Source organism: Lithobates pipiens, unplaced genomic scaffold (genome assembly GCF_037356315.1).
Source record: "Lithobates pipiens isolate NorthernLeopardFrog02 unplaced genomic scaffold, aLitPip1_a1.2 Scaffold_13, whole genome shotgun sequence".
Taxonomy (NCBI): domain Eukaryota; kingdom Metazoa; phylum Chordata; class Amphibia; order Anura; family Ranidae; genus Lithobates; species Lithobates pipiens.
This window is the reverse complement of record NW_027507718.1, coordinates 189,145,285-189,168,874: the sequence shown is the minus strand read 5'-3', so window position 1 is coordinate 189,168,874 and position 23,590 is coordinate 189,145,285. Positions and strand designations below refer to the sequence as shown.

The following is a 23,590-nucleotide window of genomic DNA, read 5'->3' as shown; positions in this document are numbered from 1 at the left end:
CTCATGTACTTTTTTGAGCCTAGGGCAGTGGTTGTCAACTCAACTAAGCTGAAGGTGCCCCCAATGTGGCCCCTGACATCACCAGAGGGTTGCACATAAAGTTCAATATCTAAAATGCTTGCGAGGACTGTAAAAAACTGCAGCCCTATAAGAGGAAATGAGGGTTAGAGAGTGTGGACATGATACATTTTTGGCTAGGGATGTGGTACAGAAGACCATACGAAGCTGGGAACATGTTACATGAGGCTAGTAAAGATCAATGCTATTATCCTAATCGATGTTCCCACTAAAGACTGCTGAGGTCTCGGGGCTGCACATCATATACCAAAGAGCTGCATGTGGCCCTCGGGATGTCAAACTATCAGCCAGCCAGGCAAGAACTCAGTCCAACCAGGCTAAGCCAGAACACAACCAGAGAGCCAGCCAAGCAAGAACTTAAACCAGCTATCCATTCCAGAACTCAGCCCAACCAGTCAGCTCAGAACTCAACCAGCCAGTTCAGAACTCAACCAGCCAGCTCAAAACTCAAACCAGTCAGTCAGCTGAGCAAAAACTCAGTCCAGCCGGCCAGACAGGCCAAAACGCAGCCCAGCCAGCTAAGCCAGAACTCAGGTAAGTCAGGAAGGCCAGAACTCAATCCAGCCAGCCAGACCAGACTCAAATCAGTCAGCCAGATCAGAACTCAACCTAGCTAATCAGCCAACAAGGCCAGTATTCAAACCTATTATTCAGCCAGCATACTCTCCAGACATGAGAAAATTGTGAAAGTAAATGCCAAGTTTTGCAACAAAGCTAAGTTAGGATAAGTTAATATATTACAGTGACAATCATATTTTAATATTTTTCTAAGTTTCATTCAAATCCTTCTTACTTTTTAATGGGGCCTTGCTAGATTATCGCCTTAAAAAAAAACTGCATCTTGGTGACCTTTGATCTCTTGATCTCCATGTTGTTCAGGGTAGATCTCCACCTCTCCAAGGTTACCTACCCTTGTCATAAATTAACAGCAGCATGAGTAAATTAGATAACACCTACCTTTACTCTTGCCTGTACTGTCTGGAGTAAACCCCAATGTATCTCTATTTCCTGGCCTTGTTTAGTGGGGAAATGAGAGAGGGTGCGTACAGTTATACAGACAGTAACATTTCAAAAGTATGCATATCAACTTTGAGAGGTAGTTAATATCTGGTGACCACTTACAGTCAGCAAAAATTGCAGCCATGTCACACTGAACAGAACTACAATTATGATTTAACGGAACAGAAAATGTCAGCTTTTATATTTCTTTCTTTACAGGTTCCTTTAAACACAAATCTGTTGAAATAGTTTCCTGCATGCTCATTGTTAATGAATGCACAACATATGAAAGAGTTGCATACTTGATAAATATGCATAAGCCTGGTAATCATTTAATTAATACGGCAATGTGCCAAACAATTTCCTAGTTAGTCAGCGGTAATGCTTAGTGGTAGATTAGAATTGAATTAGCATATATTACAAATATATGCAGTCACATTTAAAAAAAGATTATGGGTGTAATGAGTTTACACTGACATGGACACAAAGAGAGGATGAGACCACATGGCGGTAACATAACAGTACAGGCACATAATGAACCATTGTGCTAGACAGTACTGAAAATCAATGCTTAGTGTGCTTAGCGTATCCAACTGTATCGAAATAGTGAGAATAAATATGTTTATGTGCTTAATCAGTTTGGTGGAGGGATCAAAGCCAGCTTAGTTACATTGTATTACTTTAACAATATATATTCTCGTTACCAATCACTGGCAATCATTTTGTATATTAATTTATGGTATTTGTTGCATTTACAGTATCTACATGGAAATGGAGTAGTGCACCGTGACCTAAAACCTGAAAATCTTCTCTATGCTGACATGTCCCCCAATTCTCTTCTTAAAATAGGTAGCGTACCCACTGCTGAAAACGATAAGCAGGTCAAGCATTTAAACAAATGCAGGTCATATTTATATAAAACTTTCTGGACAAATGTCATAAGCATTTGCCCAACCATTGCAAATTCTTAACATATTTTGCTTCATACAATGATTTCTATAAACTTGAGGTCCACCTAGTGGCCATAATGCAGTATTTTCCTGATTGAGGTATTTCAGCAAAAATACTGTATTCAGGCCACTAAATGGAGCTGACAATCATAGGAAATCAACATATTCATCACACTACATTAGAATTGTGACAACTGTCCTTCAATTTTTTTTATAATTAGACCCTTTAATGTATATATGTGTCGGTATATATTTGACATCATCTGAACCTTTCATCGTTGCCATGTTTTACATTTAGGGCTTATCAATAGAAAGGCTTTATAATGTTGCTTAATTTCATGATGTCAGAATATGAATATAGATTTTCTTCAAATAAAAGCATAGGCGTCATTGTCTTCCCTGTAATGCCGCGTACAGCCGATTGGAATTTCCAACAACCAAACCGTGGATTTTTTTTCTGACGGATGTTGGCTCAAACTTGTCTTGCATACAGACGGTCAAACAAATGTTGTCGGAAATTCTGAACGTCAAGAACGCGCTAATGTACAACATCTACAACGAGCCAAGAAAAATTAAGTTCAATAGCCAGTGCGGCTCTTCTGCTTGATTCTGAGCATGTGTGGACTTTTGTGCATCGGAATTGTCTACACACGCTCGGAAGTTACGTCTACGGATTTTGTTGTCGGATGTCTGATGGAGCCTACACGCGGTCGGAACTTCCAACAACAAGCGCACATCGAACATCTGTGGTCAGAAATTCCGATTGTGTGTCGCGGCATAAGAGTTAGCAGCACTGGTTGGCTCTCGTAAGATATTTTTCTGACATACCTGCTTCAGTATCCCACACACCATACTATCCAACAGAGTTTATGATTCATTGCTATCATTCTTGACACCGTGGTGGCCAGCTAGGGTCAAACAAAGGGTCACTACTTCATTGTTTGTTTCCCCAAAACCTTTTAATTTTTTTCTTTAATAATGTTATGTACCAGTATTTTATCTTTTGATCATTTGTAAATTGTAAAGTGAAAAAAACTGATGCATGTAAAAAGTGCCTACACCTAGAAGTACCTGCAGCAGCCTCCAATACCCTGCTATCACAGCCAAATCCTTGACTGCTCTGGCAGGCAAAGCTTCAGCTATTCAGGGTAGTGTCGGATCTTGCTGATACATCCCACCATCCTCACATTTCTATTGGCCCATTACACCGAGGAGCTGCCTTACTGAAAACAGTGAGGGGCAGGCAAGCTTTGTCACTATCAACGCGTGCCAAAGCTTTGCCTGTCACTATCTTCACAGACACAATAAACACAATATAACCACAGAGCACCTCTGTACCTTTATTAACAGTGAAGTGGTAGATGAATATTTATGTCCAATGTCATTTATAAAGTACACTGTGTACAGAGACAATTTAAGCAGCTCTGTACCTTGTATGTGCTGTGCTTGGTCATAGAAAGACCATTCATAATGATTATAGATGTAAATAGTGTAGTGTTTACATCTGAAGGCCTACCTTTTCTTCTTACAATGGAGGAAGAGGAGAGACTAGGAACTACTAAATAAATTATGTATTCATTAGGCCCAAAGAAAAACATAGATTACAGCAGCAGATAAGGATGTATTTTTTTTAATACTTTCACTGGGCCCTTTCTCTTCTGTTCATCTGATCTCCAGCTTGCCTTTCTATGTGACCTGTATAGTAATGTAAATAGAAGTTGTATTGTATCTGTTGCACTCCTAACAAGCTTGCCTACTGTTCATGCAGGGTGCTGTAGTGAATTGGTAGATAGTGCCACCATGCAATCATAAGAAAATAAGGATCTTCACAAATATACAGTGGGATAGTGATAATCTTGTCTTTTGGTCACATATGTGACCTTTACAGGAAGCCATTTCTTTTTGCCTAACTCTGTACATGATCTGTATATTCTGTATCTAGTGGACCGATACCAAACTTCATGCTTTAAAGCATAACTAAAGAATTTGTATTACTTTAAACAGTTCGCTTGTGCCAAGCTAGCCCAAAGGAACTATCTCCTTTAGTAACAGATGTGCCCGTTGTCACTGTTGTACTGTTGTAAACCGTGCAGCATCAGCTACATACAGTATACAGTGATGTGTTTCCGCAGCATTATAGAAACTTCCTGTCTGCTGCTGGAACAAAATCGAGTCAGCCTGAGACCTTCTCAGCCATTCACATAAAGCATTGTATTTTTAAAAATGAATACAAGCCCTCTGGTTGGCCGAGGTGAAGAGGATGACAATCCAAAGAAGCCTTGTATTCATTGATACAACAAATACAAGGCTTCCGTGAATGGTTGAGAAGCTCTTAGCACTTAGCAGCAAGCGGGAAGCTCTTAGCAGCAAGCGGGAAGTCTCCATAATGCTGCTGGAAAACAGCGCTGCTATTTTCTTAGCGAAAGAAAAAGTTAATTTGGACCAACTTGGCCCAAATAAATTATGTAAATCCCCTCAGTACCAGAATGTATTATCATTTCCAAAAATTGTGGCAAAAATTTAAATCACCTTGGAATGTCTTCTTCCCGGCCTTGTTATGTTGGAACCAAGAGAGGGTGGATGCAAGCAACATTACAAAGGTATGCATATCAACTTTGAGAGGTAGTTGATATCTGGTAACCACTTACACAGTCAGAAAAAATGCAGCCATGTAACACTGAGGGTGTTCTCACTGTCTTAGCAGCACTTTTGTTTTCACAGAAAGTAAAGGAAACAGTTAAGTTTTTTTGTTTTTTATTTTTGTTTTTTTTTTACTTTATATAGTATAAAATGAAAAACCAAGGGTTATTAAATACCACCAAAATAATCTCTATCAAAAAAGATATAAAATTAATTTGGGTACATGAATCAAAAACAAGGGAGGGAAATAGGGATTTTAACGGTGCAAATAATAACTAAATCATAATAGACATTATTAAACTGATTACCGGATTGTATTACAAATATTTATTAAATTCAAAATTAAAATTCATTAACAATTATTAATGAAGTGTAAAAACAAACGGTAGACAATACAATGCAGTGGTTGTTCTCATTAAACACACATTATCCAACACGTTTCGCAAAAGTGGTTGCTTCTTCAGGGGATGTGTGGATATTTCAAAGAGATCTTTTGCCACTACAAAGGTGATATTATAGGGAGTTTGTCCACCTCAAGAGTCACCCACAGCCATATGGGCAATCGTTAACGTTTTATACTCGAGAAAACAAATATATCAAAAAGGACACCAGTGGTAAATGGGATCTTAACCACTTAAGGACCGCCGCATGGCAATGTGCGTCGGTGCAATGGCACCAACAGGCACAAGCACGTACATGTACGTGCTCGCCTTCCAGCGGGTGGGGGGTCCGATCGGATCCCCTCCCGCTGGATGCAGCAGTCCGTTTCGCTTCAGGAGCGATCCGGGATGAGGGGATGGCCGTTGGTTTCTGGCCATCCCCTCTCGATCGCTCCTGGCGAACGAGAAGCTTCCCCCACTGTGTATAGTAAACAGAGGCAGGGAGGAAGTGATGTCATTCTCCTCGGGGCGGTCTTATTGACCGGACTACGAGGAGAACAGTGAAAGTAAGTGTGCACCAACACTACACTGACATGTAGGCACACATAGGCACACAAACCCCCCTCCCAGTCACAGTGTCACTGATTGCAGTGATCATTTATTTATTGATCACTGCATTTAGTGTCAGTTGTGACAGGAAAAACTGTCAGGGCAGTTAATGTTAGGTCCAGGGTAGCCCCCACCCCCCCAATAAAGGTTTAACCCCCTGATTGCCCCTAGAGTTAACTCTTTCACCCCCTTTTGCCAGTGTCACTAAGCAATCGTTTTTCTGATGGCTGCATTAGTGTCACTGGTGCCGCTAAGTAGCTAGTTATTTTTTTAGGTTCACCGCCAGGTTTTTATAGCACTAGGTACCCCCGATATACTACCCAATAATGGTTTTAACCCCCTGATTGCCCCTAGTTAACCCTTTCACCCCCTTTTGCCAGTGTCACTAAGCGATCGTTTTTCTGATCGCTGCATTAGTGTCACTGGTGCCGCTAAGTAGCTAGTTATTTTTTTAGGTTCACCACCAGGTTTTTATAGCGCTAGGTACCCCCATATACTACCCAATAATGGTTTTAACCCCCTGATTGCCCCTAGTTAACCCTTTCACCAGAGATCACAGTATAAGTGTCACTGGTGACACTGGTTAGCCAGTTAGTTATTTAGGTTCCCCGTCAGGTTTTTATATAGCGCCAGGGACCCCCATATACTACCTAATAGAGATTTTAACCCCCTGATTGCCCCTAGTTAACCCTTTCACCAGTGATCACCGTATAAGTGTTACGGGTGACTCTGGTTAGTTAGTTTGCTTTTTATAGCATCAGGGCACCCACCATTTATTACCCAATAAAGGTTTAACCCCCTGATCACCCGGCGGGTGATATCAATTAGGTTTTAGGGTCAGGGTCTGCGTCGCCCCAGGCAGCGCTAGGTTAGTGCCAGTACCGCTAACACCCACGCGCAAAGCATAAACCTCCCACAGTGGTATAGAATCTGAACAGATCAATATCTGACTGATCAGATCTATACTAGCGTCCCCAGCAGTTTAGGGTTCCAAAAAAACGCATTGTTAGCGGGATCAGCCCAGATACCTGCTAGCACCTGCGTTTTGCCCCTCCGCCCAGCCCACCCAAGTGCAGTATCGATCGATCACTGTCACTTACAAAACACTAAACACATAACTGCAGCGTTCGCAGAGTCAGGCCTGATCCCTGCGATCACTAACAGGTTTTTTTGCTAGCGTTTTATATTTAAATCCGGAAAGCAGTGCTTGGTTTTCGGGGTCCCGTACGTGGCTAGGCTCCCAAAAAGTCCCCCACATGTGGTATCCCCGTACTCGGGAGAAGCAGCAGAATTTATTTTGGGGTGTAATTTCACTTATGCCAATAGCATGTGTGAGCAATATATCATTTAGTGACAACTTTGTGCAAAAAAAAAAAAAATTTAATACTCCTGCAACTTGTGGCAAAATATAAAATATTTCATGGACTCAACATGCCTCTCAGTAAATAGCTTGGGGTGTATACTTGCCAAAATGGGGTCATTTGGGGGGGTTTTGTGCTATTTTGGCATTTTATGGCCTTCGAAACTGTGATAGGTAGTGAGGAGTGAAATCAAAAATTTGCACCCTTAGAAATCCTGAAGGCAGTGATTGGTTTTCGGGGTGCCGTACGCGGCTAGACTCCCAAAAAGTCCCACATATGTGGTATCCCCTTACTCAGGTGAAGCAGCAGAATATATTTTGGGGTGCAATTCCACATATAACTATGGCATGTGTGAGCAATATATCATTTAGTGACAACTTTTTGTAAACGTTTTTTTTTTGTGTCATTATTCAATCACTTGGGACAAAAAAAAATATTCAATGGGCTCAACATGCCCCTCAGCAATTTCCTTGGGGTGTCTACTTTCCAAAATGGGGTCATTTGGGGGGGGTTTTGTGTTATTTTGGCATTTTATGGCCTTCGAAACTGTGATAGGTAGTGAGGAGGGAAATCAAAACTTTCCACCCTTAGAAATCCTGAAGGCAGTGATTGGATTTCGGGGTGCCGTACGTGGCTAGACTCCCAAAAAGTCCCACATATGTGGTATCACCATACTCAGGAGAAGCAGCAGAATATATTTTGGGGTGCAATTCCACATATAACTATGGCATGTGTGAGCAATATATCATTTAGTGACAACTTTTTGTAAACTTTTTTTGTGTCATTATTCAATCACTTGGGACAAAAAAAAATATTCAATGGGCTCAACATGCCCCTCAGCAATTTCCTTGGGGTGTCTACTTTCCAAAATGGGGTCATTTGGGGGGGTTGTACTGCCCTGCCATTTTAGCACCTCAAGAAATGAGATAGGCAGTCATAAATTAAAAGCTGTGTAAATTCCAGAAAATGTACTCTAGTTTCTAGACGCTATAACTTTTGCGTAAACCAATAAATATACGCTTATTGACATTTTTTTTACTAAAGATATGTGGCTGAATAAATTTTGCCCTAAATGTATGACTAAAATTGAGTTTATTCGATTTTTCTTATAACAAAAAGTAGAAAATATCTTTTTTTCTTGAAATTTTCTGTCTTTTTCCATTTATATCGCAAAAAATAAAAATCGCAGAGGCAATCAAATACCATCAAAAGAAAGCTCTATTTGTGGGAAGAAAAGGACGCAAATTTTGTTTGGGTACAACATTGCATGACCACGCAATTACCAGTTAAAGCAGTGCAGTGCGAAATTGTAAAAAGACCTCTGGTCCTTAGGCTGACAATTGGTCCGGGGCTGAAGTGGTTAAGGATAAGCGTCACCCTTGGCTGCAGATAGCTATCAGTTTAATAATGTCTATTATGATTTAGTTATTATTTGCACCGTTAAAATCCCTATTTCCCTCCCTTGTTTTAGATTCATGCTTCAATTCTTAGGGATGTGGTGCCTTACTCATTAGGTGTTTTGCGATGAACTACTAAAATGTTCTAATTTGGGTACAGTTATTGTACATCAAAGTATCACAACACTAAAAACTAAAAAATGGCCTAGTAATGACAGACTGGTACTTGAGCAGTTAAACTGTAACTTTGACAATTAGCTATGGCACTCTAAATTTTGAATTGATAATATGTGTTACTTTTTTAAACACTAAAGCGGACTTTGGCCTGTCAAAAATCGTTGATGACCATGTAACCATGAAGACTGTTTGTGGAACACCAGGATACTGTGGTAAGTTTATGTGCATGACATGTGTTCCACAAATGCTAGAGAAACTCTTGTATCCAGTTGTATTACAATAAGTTAATACTATCAGCTAATTTTAAAGAGACCCACTCACCAAAATTTTAATTTCAACAAATCTTCCAATTAGAATGTATGTGTATTTAATGTATTCTTTGCATAGAATTTACCTGTAAAAGCCTCTGTGCAGACTTTTAAAACCCATGAGACTGTTTCTGGGCACCTCTATATTTAATGTGATGTCAACCCCAGCAATACTATAGGGGGCATGAGCTGGTGGCTGGAATGGGTGCACATTGATCTCAGGAGTTCCGATATCATCATCTGATCCTGCAATAATCCTGAATATTCAGGAATTTCTGGGTATCTGTACATGGCTCAACACTCTCCTTCCACAGCAATACTGTTCAACCCACCAGAGATGGCAAAGATCAGCCATAACTACCCATGCAACAGCACTCACAGCCATCTAATCCCCACGTGCAGGCTCACCTCATATTGTTTCAAAATTTTTTCCTTGAACAAAGGTCTAAACTCAAAGGTTAAACAATCTCTAGTCCTCACCCTTCTCAGAAGATATTAAACCCATATTATTTGTATCATAGTAGACACACTTGTTAAGCCTTGAGGTCTTCACACTAAAATTATTGGATTTCTGAATCCTTTAATGGTAGTTACATAGTTAGTCGATTTAGTCTATTTAGTTCAACCAATAAAAGGGAAATAAAATAATTATTCCTTCTACTCCCAAGGAGTCTCTATTCTAATAGCGAAGTCCATATCAACAGAGATCCTAGATGTTAAAACAAACGAATTTGACCAAAATGTACTGCTCCAAATGTTACTTCATGGCTAAACCGCAATGGTTCTCAATGAACTGTATATGTTCCACCCCCCATTAAAAATGTACTGCCTAGATAAAGTTACCCTTTAGGTCTTATAAATGGAAACTAGACCCCCTCCCCTCCACCCTACTACTACTGAGACTTTACTGCAGTCACTTATTATCACATGGATGTTAGATCAGTGGCTTTGATGACTGGAAGAATAAATTTAATGGCACCGACATATGGAGATGGAGGTACCCAGGAAGCTGTATATACTCACTCTGATTCTCATAACACCTTAACTCGCATTGACTTGGCTTCTCCACTGACACCGTGCCCTCCTTCCAGATGGTGAGGTAACATACCTCCCCAGAGGAATTTAAGACCATACACTACTTATGGTAGACATTTTTAAACTTGGCTGGCATGCCCCCATGTACATTTTAAACCTTTATTGTTGAATTATTGAACTCAGTGGTGACTGGATGCTACATTGGGGGGGGCGGCAGACGGACCTGACCATGGCCCCCGTCACTCCAGCCCGCACTGCGCACCATAAACACCACCCCCCATTACCAGCTCACTCACCCTGTGCTATCCCCAGACTGCGGGGATAGTGTCTTCCCCCCTCAGTCTCCCCCGTGTCCGGGCTCCATCGGTCGGGCTTCCCATGCAACTCCTCCATATCACGGCGGCCATACGTCTCCTCACTCCTCCTCCTCCTCCTCATAGGCTAATAGAATGGCTTCTCCTTACAACCAATCGATAAACAGGTCTCATGAACCGCTTCCTGATTGGCCGAGAGAAGAATCAGTGTGACAAAAGCGAATAGTCATTCACTGTTGTCACACAACTGGGTGGGCTCAGGATGCAGTGCTCTGCGCCCCAAGCCCATCCTTTTTTTAAGCCTATTAAAGTCTCTGGCTCTAATCACGTGCTTAAAAAAAAACCATTGGAATCTATGCATCCGGTGCCCTGCATGTAGATTAGGGGGCCAGACGCATAGATAGGGGGCCGCCACTGATTGAATTACAACAGCTCAATGCTCTTGAGCCATCACAGATTACTGGCTAGACATATCCTTAGCCTCCCTTCAAGAATCTAAGTGGGAGGCATTCAAGGCCACCCTGTGATGATTATGTAAATTTAGAAATAATGCAAAAGCCTTAATAGCAACTACAGAAAAAGCAATGATCCAAGCTGCATTTCTGTATACTTTGACTCCCACTCCAGAAAACTACCAAAACTAGCTTGCAAAAAAGAGGGAACGTTAACTCTTTCTACTTAAACAAACTAACAAAAATATGCTCTATACTAATCCAAAACATTTTTTTAATTTGGCAGTAAAGCAGGAATGCTATTTAGGCTTATCTAAATAGTTATACCTAAAATCTTAGACCATCTGGGTCATGAACATACCTAAACACTATAAATCCTACAGAGCTTTTTTCATGCTTTTATGTACAGTTATATAAATCTACTGCTCATCACACCCTAGAGGAATTATGCTTAAATCTATAAATAATTAATTTCACAACACTATCTCAAAAATATCAAGCTTGCTTTTTCTAAATTCCAAATCAGGAAAAGAACTGGCTTGTATAGGTTTGGGTCAAGTTTCTGATCCAAAGCCACCTTCTCAATCTTCTGTGTGAATGTGGAAAATTCCACTTTTTCCACACAAAGTCCAGACAGATACTCCTTCCAATTGCAGGTAGATGACCAATTCAAATATATAGAGGTAGTCATACCACATTCTTTAAAAACCTATATCATCAACAATGTAAATCCTCAATAGAAAGCCAGTGGATCAAACTCATGGGCAAGATTAATTTATTGAAGATAATATTTCTCATAAAAAATAAAATTCTTGCTAATGCTCACTGCTTGATCCCACATATCATTTCTACATAATTTACCACTATTTGTATTTCATTTCTACTGCTGCTGTCCTCTCCTCATGTCTCCCTGGAGTCCTCTAGCTTCCTGTTCATAAATCAGTGTTAGAATTTACCAATTTCTATACTTCTATTTGGTTCAATACTTTGTTGCTTGAGTTTCTCACACCACCAAATGTTACCTACTGGACTTCCTCAGGGGTAAAATACCTATCACAGCTATTCAATTTTGGTGAATTTAGGTCGATCTAATGATTCCAAGAGGCTTTTGAATTTTTCCCATGCGCCTATTCTAAGTACCATCCACATTTTAACATGTGGTTCTTGCACAATTTAGTTTACACAATGTAGCTTTGGAGTACTAACACATAGAACAAATTCTCAGGCAAACAAACTGACTAAACTGGTCACCAAATACTATTTGGACCTCCTGAAGGAACGCTCTACAAAAGCTACCTACTGACCTTGAGTGGGCTGAATATAAATCAACTTACATAATCTCACCAATATTCTCTAAAACAAAGTGAATTAAAAAGCATATATGTAAAGGAAAAAATGCCGGTAAGCATTTAAAATACTTAATTTTATTTGCTTTTACCTTTATTTCTTATTAAGTTGGTGACAGGATCTCTTTAAGGTGGTTTTAGGTGGAAAAAAAAAATCAGTTTTAAAGTCGAAGCTGTAAAAAAGACATAGACAGTTTTCCACACACTACCACATATACTGCCGCATCTAAAATGCAATAAGCTGTTAAAATAAAATGTAAAAAAAATGTGTCTTGTATGAGGCGATAGAAAGATGTTAATGAAAGTTCTTCGCATATAATTTATGAACAAGACACAGGGTGTGATTTGGTCATTAGAATTGGTATTTTTTAATACTTACACATTTCCATTTTTCACAGGTTAGCAAATGTGTTTTCATAGAGATAGTCTTCGAATGCAAAAATGTTTTCCCATCTATAAAATTGCTCAGGGTGATTGAGCTGATAACTCTGTACACATACATTATTACTTAGAAATAGTATATTCTGTGTAAAAAAATGTGTTCTCCAACACACATTTACTTTGCAATATATTTTTCTTGTAATGTGTATCTGCATTTATGAATCATAGAATTATTTTTCCATAAATAATGCTCTCGTAGGATTTATTTTTACCTGATTTTAGTATTGTTTAAATAAAATCATCCTTTGTTAGTACCCCTAAGCATCACACTATTTACAGTATTTAGTATGACAATTTCAATTTCAACCAATCTGCTATGGATTTGGAACTAATTTTGCTAAAGCTGTGTTGCACTTATATTATTTCTTATATGTTACACATTCACATTTTTTTTCTATTTCATTTTCTTTTCAGCACCAGAAATCCTTCAGGGTTCCCCATATGGTCCAGAAGTTGACATGTGGTCTGTTGGAGTCATTGCATACATCTTGTAAGTTTGTATGTTATGTGATAGATAACTGGTGTTGTATGCTAGCATGAAGAGTGTGATTTTGTTTAATTGCTTCTGCATTAAAGTGGTTGTAAATTAGGAGTCAATAACTTGCACCCCCTCTGTTTTATCAAGATATGTGTGTCTTTTTTTTTTTACCTCTAATCCTAAATACCTTCTCTCGCAGTACCAATTTGCTGTCAGGTATCCTCCTCTGCTCTCTTTCCCCGATCTAAGTAGAGTGGCAAGAGGGGCTGAGATTGCTTTCTGACATCAGTGGGCCAGCAGTGGGTCATGTGATGTGCAAGGAGGTATTTAGGATAAGAATTGTAAAAAAAAACTAACACATTGTACTTTGTATCTTGATAAAACAGAGGGAATGCATGTTATTTGTAGATGTTACGTTCAAGGCACAGGGAATAGCAACAGGAGGGGCAGGGAGGAGATCGTCTCCCATGCTCAGGCTTCGGAACTAACAGGGAGGGAGCAACTCAGAGCATAGAGCTGGATGACAGAGGCAGGTAAACTGACCATGGTATCATAGAATCAGCAACCATGATTACTAAGGTCAGCACACAGGGGGACACATGAACAACCAGGTATATTACAACATAGAAAGGGACATTTTACACTGCAGAAGCACTGCGCTATAGATCATGTCTGGTCGTGGGAGAGTGGGTGATGACTCTCATCTATTCACTATCCAATGCCCAGTTAAATTTGTTCCTTCCCTTTATTGTGTTAGTGTTGCGGACTGCTTATTACATTTATTTTCTGTATGCCAATATGCTTTTTTATGTTTCAGTTGTAAGCACTTTGATCAGTTTATCAACAAATTTGACTTTCTTAAAGATGTTTGCACTCAACCAGCTACAAATGCAGCATTTTTAGGAGAACCGTGGTACCATTTTTGCCATTCATATTTCTTCACTAGAATGGTGAGTGTGCCCATCCATTCATTCACAGCCCATGCTGTCCTGGATTCACCCGAGCCTGTAACTGAACAGTGAAAGGAGAAGCAGCACAGTAATAAACTCTTATGTTTGTCACACTGTCCTCTCATTTATGCCTGATTCACACCTATGCAGGTTTCACACACATAGGTTGGACTTGATAGACTTGTGTCTTTTTTTTTTTCAACCTCACCTACTATATAACTATGTAAAACAAAGGCCATAGTGGGGGTCTCCTAAGCACAAAAAATATATATAAAAGAATGTGACTCCAGCCAGCCTGTAATTGGCATCTACACCGCCAGTAATAAAATGTGTAGATCAAAAAGTTATTTCTTTTCTGTGTTGATTCAGTATACATTTTTGGTAATGTATCCTTTGGTAAGTATGTCCCTACCAAATCTCCACAAAGTCTTGAAAAAAAACTGCTCTCTACTGGGGTTGTAAAATAAGTCTCTAAAACTTAAGCGTTCCAGCTAATGTTAACCCAACCCATCTCCGACAACTCAAAGCAAACTATTGCTACAGCTGGAAGACTGACTTTTTTAATTATCTGGTATTACTCATAAATCCCGCGTATCAAATATTATCTAAACACTTAGTGAAATCTGTTCCTTGTTACACAAATGGAAAACCTACTTCATCTTGTTTTATGGATACATAGCCCTGAATAAAATGTCCATTCTATCAAAACCCTCTACCCCCTTTGAGACTTTGTGACCGTTTCAGTCAGAGTCCTTAAAAACTCCAGCCTGACATATTAAACGTCATTGGGGGCTACAAATGCCAGTGGCAAACTAAAAATGTGATGTTCTCCCTGAAGGCATAAAGTCCCTTGGAGTACCTGACTCTACAAAATATTTTCCCACAGTTCATTTGTGATACTTAACATCATGGGCCAATCTACAATTCAAAACAGATGGATGGAATCTGAGAAATGATAGATAGCCCGTGCGTACCCAAACTCGATGCTGTCAAGCTTATCCTGCACAATCCCTGATGTTGATTTTACCAAAAATCTCTGGTGCAGATCTCAAGGCAAATGCCACTTGACTACCTCACAATCTATGATAACTTCACTCTTATTCATACCTTAGATCAGGGACAGCCTCATCTCACACTTGCTTCAAACCTGTCAAACACGTCCCTTTTTTAAATTTGGCTATTTGGTCAATCACCCACCTACATCTTTACTCCCCCTTTCTGCTGTACAGGAAAATGTTGAATTTCCCATACAGCATTCTATAGCTTTTTACAAATCTTTCACCACAGATGGAAATTCTTTCAGAACTCATGCCTTTTAAATGGGCCTATGTTGATAGCCCATCTCTTAGGGGTCTTAATTCAGACATTCTGAACCTCAATTCAGAAAAGCCATTTCAAAAACCTCTATACATGGAACAATGGGAAACAATATTGGAAAGGGAACTGTTGCTGGACAGGTGTAAGGGGTTATGGATGTGGGCCCACAAAATACCTTTTGTGACAGACCTAGCTGGGGCAGAGGCTTTTGGAGAGGACTGAATGCCATCCTCTTGCCTTGCGATTATGGGCCCTGGCATTTGGGGGAACGGTGCTCTTTGTGAGCTGTATGCCTGGGGACCCTTGAGGTGGTGTTACTTTAGATTCAGGTCCATGTCCCCCCCAAGACACACAGACTCTGGGAACCCTTTATATGCCCAAAGACTATTCTTGGTTGTTAATTCTGAACAATACACAATAGACACTGGGAGGAATGCCGCATACACACGATCGGATTATCCGGCAGACTTGGACCGTGTGTGGGCTCCAGTTGACTTTTTCTTCCCAAAAGTCTGACGGACTTAGAAAGAAGTCTTGACTCAAAATTGTCCGCCGGACTCGGCAGTCCGGTGGACAATCTGCCCGTCTGTTTGCTAGTCCGTCGGACTTTTGAAATGAACGGACTTGTGCATACATGGAGAAAAGTCTGTTCATTTTGAACGTGGCTCCAGGTAGACGGAACTAGCGAAGGAATTGAATGTCGCTGCCTCCATCTGCGAGATTGACACCACGCTAGCCCCGTCACCTGGTATGGATCTAAAGGGGAACCCCTATGCTGAAAAAACGGCGTGGAGTTCCCCCCAAAGTCCATAGCAGACCCTTATCTGAGTACGCAGCACGGCCAGTCAGGAAAGGGGGTGGGGACGAGCGACCGCCCCCCCCCTCCTGAGCCTTAGCAGGCCGCATGCCCTCAACATGGGGGGGTGCTTTGGGTGCAATGAGAGCTTATGTGAAAGGCAGAAATTGCTCCTTGCTCAAGGAACCCCTGGCAACCTCTGGAGGAACCCTGGTTGAGAAAACCCTGTTCTAAAATTTAAAAAATGTAAGTAATAGTTTTACATAACACAGCAATATCCACACAGGTAGAACACACAGCGTTAGAGGTGAGGGGCAAAAAAAGGATGCTGTGCAAGCACCTGACATCCTCCTTGTTAACCAATGACATCATTGGTTATGAGGATGCCGACGGCTAGAAGATTTTAATGGTGCAGAATGAAAACCTGTGGCTTTGTTTAACTAAAAGGCATGCTTGATCCACCCACTGGCTTGTATACAATTTTGGCCAATTTTGGGGATTTTGCCAAGGCTCCCCTGAGGAAACCTGAAGGCACCACAGGCAGCCTGGGCACCCTGGTTGAAAAGGGCTAATTTAGAAGACCCACCAGCCAATGAGATTCCTGGGCTGAGGCATTGTCACAATCACCTCTTCCATGCTACAGTCTTCCGTGACCTACTGAGCCCCCAGTATTTCCTTGAGACTCCTTGAGTTTGTCTTCAGTGATCTTCAGTCATTCCTGTGTGTTCCCAAGGTTCCTGACTCCAGTGTTCCTCTGTTACTCCTTCTGTATTTGAGCCAGTAGCCTGCATCTCAGCACCAGTGTGATTCCCTATATGTTCCACACCGCAACCTGTTTGATTCTCTGAGCACTCCAGCTTGCTTTCAGTGTCCCTTTAAGTGTGTGTCTCCTGCACTCTTCAGATTTCACCACTGAGTTCAAATATCCCAGTGCTATGAGAAACTATTGCTATTACTCCTAGTGCTACAAGAGACTCCAGTAGCTTCCTGTGTGGGTTAGTTTGAGGACCACAACCTGTGGAGTCATAAGCAGCAAAATTCCCCTTGCAGGTTGCTCTGGTGAAAACCTGACGGCTCCTTAGGCTCTGCTCCTCTGTCCTTCTAAGGGCTCCTGCCTTTGATGAACAAGCACCTCTGCAGTGCCCTTTGCCTCTCTGCGACTCCCTGAGGCTCTTTGTGTCTTCTCTGTGGCCTATGCAACCAACTGCAACTACCAAGTCCTGGTAAGCCAGTCTGCTCTTAGTGGGAACAGATTTCCCATCTGTGACAATCATGCTGGCAGGGCATCATGTAACCTGCTTGAAGTGTTGATCAAGTTGTTGCATACAGTATCCAGGGACTGGGCAGATCAGATTGGTAATTGCCCCAGGTCAGGAGCTGGCAGTAAAGTGGCATCAGGTTTGACCAGATGCTGACCCTTGGTTTAAAGCATTACAGCTGTGTATGTGAACGTAGTGAATGTAGATTTGATTATCTATAACAGTGGTTCTCAACCATCGGTTTGCAGATTCCCTCCACCTAGGCCACACACCACAATGCAACATGCCCATTCACCCACCCCCAATCCCTTACATACCTAATTCTCTTCACTCCCCCATGCTCCAACTATCTGTAACTGCCATGCAAAATACACTGCACATTTCAGTTATGGGCAATTGGAACATGGGAGGTGGAGAATGGCCATGTTAGGTGCAGCATGGCTTTCTGCATGCTTTTTGCAGTAACTCAAATTTTTTAATGAATACACTTTTTTTTAGACATTTTATACATTTTAAGTATATGTTTTGCATTCACATAAATTTTTTCTGTATGTGCATGTGAGGTTTTTTTTTTGTTTTGTTTTTTATTGTTGGTGCATGGAAGGTTTTAAAAAGAATGTAGCACTTCTGGTCTCATAAAGGTTGAAAACCACTGGTCTATAAAATATGATGAATGAGTTGATATAATTAGACACAAAATGGAGGCAACCAATTGGATGACCTCTTTTTTTTCCCAAAATTACATTTTCTTTGAGCTAGACCTCCCCATGTACAAAATGTTACACAGTTGTACTATGCATAGACAATTGAAACAGAGAATCATTCATTTTGACTATCTTTGTGTTTCATACTGACACTATAACTATAAACTTTATCTTTTCTCTGTAGGTTATGTGGCTTTGAACCGTTTTTTGATCTACGGGGTGATCAATACATGTACAGTAGGATCCTTACTTGTGACTACGAATTTATTTCTCCCTGGTGGGATGAAATCTCTTTGAATGCCAAGGACCTGGTAAGAAAAATACTATAAGGGCAATGTTAAAAAATGCAACATTTTTGCCCTGAACATGCCTATGAAGTGGTGCATTTAAACAATATATACAACCTTAAGTAAAAAAATTGGTAAAACTTCTGTGCTACTATGGGTGGTGTGATGTGTAAATAAATAAAACAAGCAGGGCCTAGGGTCCTAGGGTCACAGACGCCAGGGTACCAATATATTTCTGGCACCCCCACATGGGAGTGGTCATCTTACTAACCTCCTCCACCTGAGTAGATAATGCTTATCAGCTTATCAGCGGTAATTCTAAACTTTTGAGTTTACAGTTGTTTCAGTAAGCCTAAACTGCAACCATGTCAACCACATCCTGACTTTTACCAGCATTAACTAATCACAGCTCTACTACTTAGCAATGTAGGGATTTGTAAACAAGAAATATAGAACTTGAATGCAGTAAAAGTCAGCAGCTCCCATTGGCTCCTTCAACATTTCTAACACTGATCAAGGAAAATGAAATAATCCTTCTAAAGGACGTGTTAGCACTTTAATCATCCCGACACCATGCTTGAACCGTGAGTTTGTCGCCTGCCGCCAGATGCAGCATGTCACTTGCTACCATCGCCTGCCGCCAGATGCATCGTGTCACTTACTAACGCCACCTATGGCCAGATGTAGGGTGTCACTTGCTACCTTCACCTGCTGTCAGATGCAGCGTGTCACTTGCTACCGTCGCCTACCACCACATGCAGCATGTCACTTGCTACCATCGCCTGCCGCCAGATGCAACATGTCACTTACCACCGTCACCTGCTGCCAGATGCAACATGTCACTTACCACAATCACCTGCTGCCAGATGCAACATGTTACTTGCCACCGTCACCTGCTGCCAGATGCAACATGTCACTTACCACAATCACCTGCTGCCAGATGCAACATGTTACTTGCCACCGTCACCTGCTGCCAGATGCAACATGTCACTTACCACCGTCACCTGCTGCCAGATGCAAAATCTCGCTTGCCACAGTCACCTGATGCCAAATGCAACATGACACTTGCCACCGTCACCTGCCGCCAGATGCAACATGTCACTTACCACTGTCTCCTGCTGCCAGATGCAACATGTCACTTAAGTGAATTGCATTTAAAAGCTGCATATGGAGCCTGCAGACCTAAAAGATGCGACCTCTGGGCACTGGGTTTTGCAATGTGGCACTTTGTGGACCCTTGTGTACTGTGTTAGTTACCGCAGAGCACTTTCTAGCCATTTTAATTTTGACATTATTATCCTATTCTGTGCTAACAGAATCTGCTAGGTGGAGTGTTGCATGTGCATGCTTTTCGTTACTTCTCCTGCCCTTCAGCCTTGAGGAAGTACTTTCCTGTTGCTGCTGCTTTTAAGACCCCTTGTGCATAATGTTTCCATTCCACTATTTATGGGTGTATGGATTGTCCACTGCTTGACAGAAAAAGAAATATGAACCAACTGCTGTTTAAGAGACAGCTCTGTCAAAGACTTTATTAGGCCCAATTCACAGAGCTTTACGCATACAGTGTCTTGCGAAAGTATTCGGCCCCCTTGAACTTTTCAACCTTTTGCCACATTTCAGGCTTCAAACATAACGATATAAAATTTTTATTTTTTGTGAAGAATCACCAACAAATGGGACACAATTGTGAAGTGGAACGAAATCTATTGGATTTTTGAAACTTTTGTAACTAATGAAAAATGAAAAGTGGGGCGTGCAAAATTATTCGGCCCCCTTGCGGTAATACTTTGTAGAGCCACCTTTTGCTGCGATTACAGCTGCAAGTCACTTGGGGTATGTCTCTATCAGTTTTGCACATCGAGAGACTGAAATTCTTGCCCATTCTTCCTTGCAAAACAGCTCAAGCTCAGTGAGGTTGGATGGAGAGCGTTTGTGAACAGCAGTTTTCAGCTCTTTCCACAGATTCTCGATTGGATTCAGGTCTGGACTTTGACTTGGCCATTCTAACACCAGGATACGTTTATTTGTGAACCATTCCTTTGTAGATTTTGTTATATGTTTGGGATCATTGTCTTGTTGGAAGATAAATCTCCGTCCCAGTTTCAGGTCTTTTGCAGACTCCAACAGGTTTTCATCCAGAATGGTCCTGTATTTGGCTGCATCCATCTTCCCCTCAATTTTAACCATCTTCCCTGTCCCTGCTGAAGAAAAGCAGGCCCAAACCATGATGCTGCCACCACCATGTTTGACAGTGGGGATGGTGTGTTGAGGGTGATGAGCTGTGTTGCTTTTACGCCAAACATATCGTTTTGCATTGTGGGCAAAAAGTTTGATTTTGGTTTCATCTGACCAGAGCACCTTCTTCCACATGTTTGGTGTGTCTCCCAGGTGGCTTGTGGCAAACTTTAGACGAGACTTTTTATGGATATCTTTGAGAAATGGCTTTCTTCTTGCCACTCTTCCATAAAGGCCAGATTTGTGCAGTGTACGACTGATTGTTGTCCTATGAACAGACTCTCCCACCTCAGCTGTAGTTCTCTGCAGTTCATCCAGAGTGATCATGGGCCTCTTGGCTGCATCTCTGATCAGTCTTCTCCTTGTCTGAGCTGAAAGTTTAGAGGGACGGCCAGGTCTTGGTAGATTTGCAGTGGTCTGATACTCCTTAAATTTCAAAATGATCGCTTGCACAGTGCTCCTTGGGATGTTTAAAGCTTGGGAAATCTTTTTGTATCCAAATCCGGCTTTAAACTTCTCCACAACAGTATTACGGACCTGCCTGGTGTGTTCCTTGGTCTTCATGATGCTCTCTGCACTTTCAACAGAACCCTGAGACTATCACAGAGCAGGTGCATTTATACAGAGACTTGATTACACACAGGTGGATTCTATTTATCACCATCAGTCATTTAGGACAACATTGGATCATTCAGAGATCCTCGCTGAACTTCTGGAGTGAGTTTGCTGCACTGAAAGTAAAGGGGCCGAATAATTTTTTTAGTTTTTTATTTGCTAAAAAAGTTTAAATGATCCAATAGATTTCGTTCCACTTCACAATTGTGTCCCACTTGTTGGTGATTCTTCACAAAAAATTAAAATTTTATATCATTATGTTTGAAGCCTGAAATGTGGCAAAAGGTTGAAAAGTTCAAGGGGGCCGAATACTTTTGCAAGGCACTGTATTCATAAAGCTCTGTGAATTGGGCCTAATAAAGTCTTTGACAGAGCTGTCTCTTAAACAGCAGTTGCATTATGTAAGGATCCTTTTTTCAGCCATATGACTGTAATTTTTAAATCCCATTGAAAATTGGGATCTTATCCTGCTGTGTTAGCTTTGTGAATTGAGCCTATTAACATGTTGGAGAGACTACTCTTTTGGACAGCATGCATCAGAATGCCCTGTTAGCAATACTGCCATAGTACAGACATTGCTGTATTAGATTAAAAACACTGACATGATATTGGAGACTGAGCTGTTAGAGCCATTACTGATATATGTTAGAGACACCGGTCTGCAAAGTCATTGGCAGCATAGTAGAGAATAATATTAATCTCACCAAATGGTGGTGTCCTTAGACAACTGTGAAAGGTCAAGACTGTATGGACTGCATTCTCATCCAATAGACTGCTGGGGACTACCTTTTCTTTAGTCTTTACTGGGTCGTCAACTAACACTGATTTCTTTCACATTCTGCGTGATGAGATTTATAATTCCCATTTTTGTAAACACTGTAGCACCAACAATGATCTTGAAACCCAACTAGACCCCAAGGTCCCAGAGTAAATTTCCAGGCCAGGGTGAAACTTCAGTCAGCAAGACTCAAACTTCACCAAAGAACATAAGCCATATACATAGTTATTTGGTTCAAAAACAGGGAGGTGGCAACTATAGTTGAAACAAGCAAGAAGCCAAAGCAAGAACACATCCCGATGTGCAAATCTGCAACTAATCTTAACAGAATATACTGTATGTTTCTCATGTTTTTTAAGCTTCACAAACACATTATAATTGCAGGTCAAGAAGCTGATTGTGCTGGATCCACAGAAAAGACTAACGGTTCCTCAGGCTCTGCAGCATCCCTGGGTAACGGGAAGAGGTGCTAAGGTTTCTCATATGGATCAAACACAAAAGAAACTTCAGGAATTTAATGCAAAGCGCAAACTTAAGGTGAGTTGTGCACCATTGAGGTTACACAAACTGCTAAAAGATGTGTTTTATACAGCATCCCTAAAACACAAATAAACATAAAAACAAACATTATATATTGCAGCATACTAATCCTTAAATTTTGATGGCAGCATCACTTTTCTTTCTTAGCCTTTTTTCTTTCATTTTAATTTGGTAATCTACGAAAAACACACATTCACTCCTTAGGCGTATCTGAGAAGGGAGCCATGGTTTCCACCCAGACTGGACTTCAAACATATCTGCTTTGTTTATATCTATTCACAAGATTTTTACCCTGCCAAAATGAAAAATTTTGAAACATACTCAAAATAAAGTAATATATAATAAAGTGCCTACATCAGTATAATCTATGACAAAGGGGGTTATTTACGAAAAGGCAAATCCAGTTAAATTCAGTTTGCACTACAAGTGCAAACTACAAGTGCAAAGTGCACTTGAAAATGCACTAAAAGTGGACTTGGAAGTGCAGTCGCTGTAGATCTGAGAGGGACATGCAAGGGACATAAAGAACAGCATTTTATCTTGCACATGATTGGATGATAAAATCAGCAGAGCTTCCACTCATTTCAGATCTATACCTCAGATTTACAGCGACTGCACTTCCAAGTGCACTTTCAGTGCAATTTCAAGTGGACTTTGCACTTGTAGTTTGCACTTGTAGTGCAAAGTGGATTTGCCTTTCATAAATAACCCCCATAGCATTAATTAACAATGTAAAGTGCTCAGTGCAATTAGTTTATTGTTTATTGGAGCAGCGCTGAGTTTAACATCTATATTTTCATTTGTTCATTGTTATCACATGAAAAGATATAATAAAATAGTTACAAAAATGTGAGGGATGTACTCACTTTTGAGAGATACTGTATATCTCTATATATACCTGCTTTAACATTGACATTACTTTTAGTTGTCAGTTTGCTTAAAGATGAACCCCTAGCTAGAACAAATTGGTTGTTATGTCTAGGGGTCCCAAAATGAGGATATATATATATATATATTTATATATATATATATACCGTATTCCATACTCCAGCTGGCTCCTTTCATCCATGCAACCTGTTCAGCTCTGTCTTCTCTCTAATAACTGTGGTCGCATCTCACATCCCCAAATGCAATGCAGGTTTGA

The 23,590-nt window shown here is 40.7% G+C and overlaps 1 protein-coding gene and 1 long non-coding RNA gene across 3 annotated transcripts in view; one reads left to right on the top strand and one right to left on the bottom strand.

The window, feature by feature from the left end:
- LOC143974526 (uncharacterized) overlaps positions 1–23,590 on the bottom strand; it is a 47,230-nt gene that overhangs the window by 9,077 nt on the left and 14,563 nt on the right. The window lies entirely within an intron of this gene.
- Positions 1–23,590, top strand: part of LOC143974525 (calcium/calmodulin-dependent protein kinase type IV-like) — an 81,173-nt gene that overhangs the window by 54,210 nt on the left and 3,373 nt on the right. Inside the window, exons 7-11 of one of the 2 annotated variants that reach the window (XM_077476025.1) lie at positions 1,836–1,926; positions 8,729–8,803; positions 12,902–12,977; positions 18,176–18,302; positions 22,291–22,443. In XM_077476025.1, the coding sequence (XP_077332151.1) occupies positions 1,836–1,926; positions 8,729–8,803; positions 12,902–12,977; positions 18,176–18,302; positions 22,291–22,443 (522 nt within the window). The remainder of the gene's footprint in view (positions 1–1,835; positions 1,927–8,728; positions 8,804–12,901; positions 12,978–18,175; positions 18,303–22,290; positions 22,444–23,590) is intronic. The other variant, XM_077476026.1, reaches the window with a different exon arrangement.